Source organism: Otolemur garnettii, unplaced genomic scaffold (genome assembly GCF_000181295.1).
Source record: "Otolemur garnettii isolate 467f Iridium unplaced genomic scaffold, OtoGar3 scaffold00137, whole genome shotgun sequence".
NCBI classification, from domain to species: Eukaryota; Metazoa; Chordata; class Mammalia; order Primates; family Galagidae; genus Otolemur; species Otolemur garnettii.
This window is the reverse complement of record NW_003852532.1, coordinates 56,231-58,160: the sequence shown is the minus strand read 5'-3', so window position 1 is coordinate 58,160 and position 1,930 is coordinate 56,231. Positions and strand designations below refer to the sequence as shown.

General features: G+C 60.6%; 1 protein-coding gene across 1 annotated transcript; it reads right to left on the bottom strand.

The window, feature by feature from the left end:
• Window positions 1–201: 201 nt before the first annotated feature.
• Window positions 202–1,363, bottom strand: ATOH1 (atonal bHLH transcription factor 1). The gene has a single exon (XM_003798489.2). It carries the CDS (start codon window positions 1,332–1,334, stop codon window positions 273–275), a length of 1,062 nt encoding a protein of 353 aa, XP_003798537.1. The 5' UTR covers window positions 1,335–1,363; the 3' UTR covers window positions 202–272.
• Window positions 1,364–1,930: the final 567 nt, after the last annotated feature.

The following is a 1,930-nucleotide window of genomic DNA, read 5'->3' as shown; positions in this document are numbered from 1 at the left end:
TCTACGTGGGGAGCAGAATTTTGGGGGTGGGGTAGGGACACAACTTTAACAGTAAGTTTTCATCAAACAATATGGACCGTAGGAAGTTTGGAACGGCGGCGGCATTTGCAAATCATCAAATCTAGCTGCCATCTGAAGCCAAGCCGTTGCTAAACAACGACTGTCGCAGAGCAAAAATTAAAGGGTGCGGGGATTTTTAACCGCAGGGCTTCCCGCGCACCGGGAAAGGACGGTTTTGTTTCTGTAACAGTTTTCGGGGTTCTGTCACCTTCCTAACTGGCCTCATCCGAGTCACTGTAATGGGAATGGGGGGAAAACTCCCCGTCGCTTCTGTGCGATCGAGGAGAAGTTTTGCTACTCTCCTCCTGCACTGGCTGCAGGATGCTCCCGGGCAGAGAAGGCGATAGATTCTTTTGTGCCATCATCGCCGTCAGGGCGCTGTCCTCAAAAGTCGAGAAGTGCAGAGCGTCCAGCTGTACCGAGTACCCTCCCGCGGTAGCTGGAGCAGAGAAGCGAGTCCGGCAACCCCCGGGCGCAGTCGGCCGCTGGCCCCCTGCGGAGGCCGGCTGAGCCCCAGCTGCCGTCGCAGTGCCCGCGCCACCTTCGTAGGAGGCCGTGGCGCGAAGGTGGTGGTGGTCACCTTTGCAGGAGGCTGGTGGCGGCTGCTGCTGCTCCCCGCCGCTGGGCGTTTGTAGCAGCTCAGACAAGGCGTTGATGTAGATCTGGGCCATCTGCAGGGTCTCATATTTGGACAGCTTTTTGTCGTTGTTGAACGACGGGATAACGTTGCGCAGCTGGTCGAAGGCGTGATTCAGCCCGTGCATCCTGCGCCGCTCCCTGGCGTTGGCTGCCAGCCGTCTCTGCTTCTGCACCCCATTCACCTGTTTGCTGGAAGGGGCTCGCTGGCGGCCGCAGCCCAGCTCGTCCACTACCACCCCGCCTTTCAGCTTGCACAGCTGTTCCCGCACTTTTACCGGCCCGGGACTTTTGCTGCTGCCGCCACAGCTGCTGCTCCTCCTTACCAGCTCCCCACGGCCGTCCGCCTCGTCCCGGGGCGCGGCGGCCTCGGATGCACCCAGCTCCGGGGAATGCAGCAAATACTGGGCGGCGCGTGCCGTGCAGATGCCCTGCAAAGTGGGAGCCAGCCAGGCGCGTGGGTCGGTGCTGTCCAGAAGGGACAGCTCGGGCGGGTAGACGGGATGCTCTCTCGCTGGTAGAGTCGCAGGTGGCTGTGGCGGCGGGGGCTGCGGGAGGTGGTGCGGCTGGGGATGGCGATGGTGATCCCCCAGCTCTTTCACTTCAGCCCACTCTTCCGCATGCAGCAGGCGGGACATTGCAGAGCAAAGGCTCGGAGACTCAGGGTCGCAGGAAGCAACTGGCACACCAGCCCGACCAAAAAAAAAAAAAAAAAAGCCCTTCCCAGGTCTCTTCTACAACGTCTTATTTTTTTTTTCTCCTGGACCCTCCCCCACCCACACGGAGATCACACACCAGGTCGCGTGCAACGAAGCTTCTCCGGTTGCTGAAGGCGCTGCGCCCCTTTAAAAAGCGGCACGCGCCACTAAGTCTCCCCCCGCTCCTCTCCCAGCCCCCTCCTCGCGCCGGTCGCGTGTCTGCTCAGCCAATGGAGCGCGCGGGCAGGCGCGTGCGAGCAGCCAATCAAAGAGTTTTTACACCCGGAGAAAAGTTCTTGTGTGCACAGGACTAAGGCATCAGCTCAGGTTTTTTTTTTCCCTCCCCTCCTTCTTCTTTTAAGTTCCTCAAATTCATATGTTAATTGCAGGGCTGTAATTCGACGCCGGTGCATGTCACTGCCCCAGCGTCTGGGTGCCTGGGCTGGTGCAGAGCCGCCTCTCCGCAGGTGCCCCAGCGGGCTCCGGTGAGCAGTGCTCGGCTGCTGGTGGCTCTGGGCGAGGCTGGACGCGCCTGG

Coding starts and splice junctions, on each gene's coding strand:
- ATOH1 (XM_003798489.2), bottom strand. CDS start 1,334: ATGTCCCGCCTGCTGCATGCGGAAGAGTGGGCTGAAGTGAAAGAGCTG.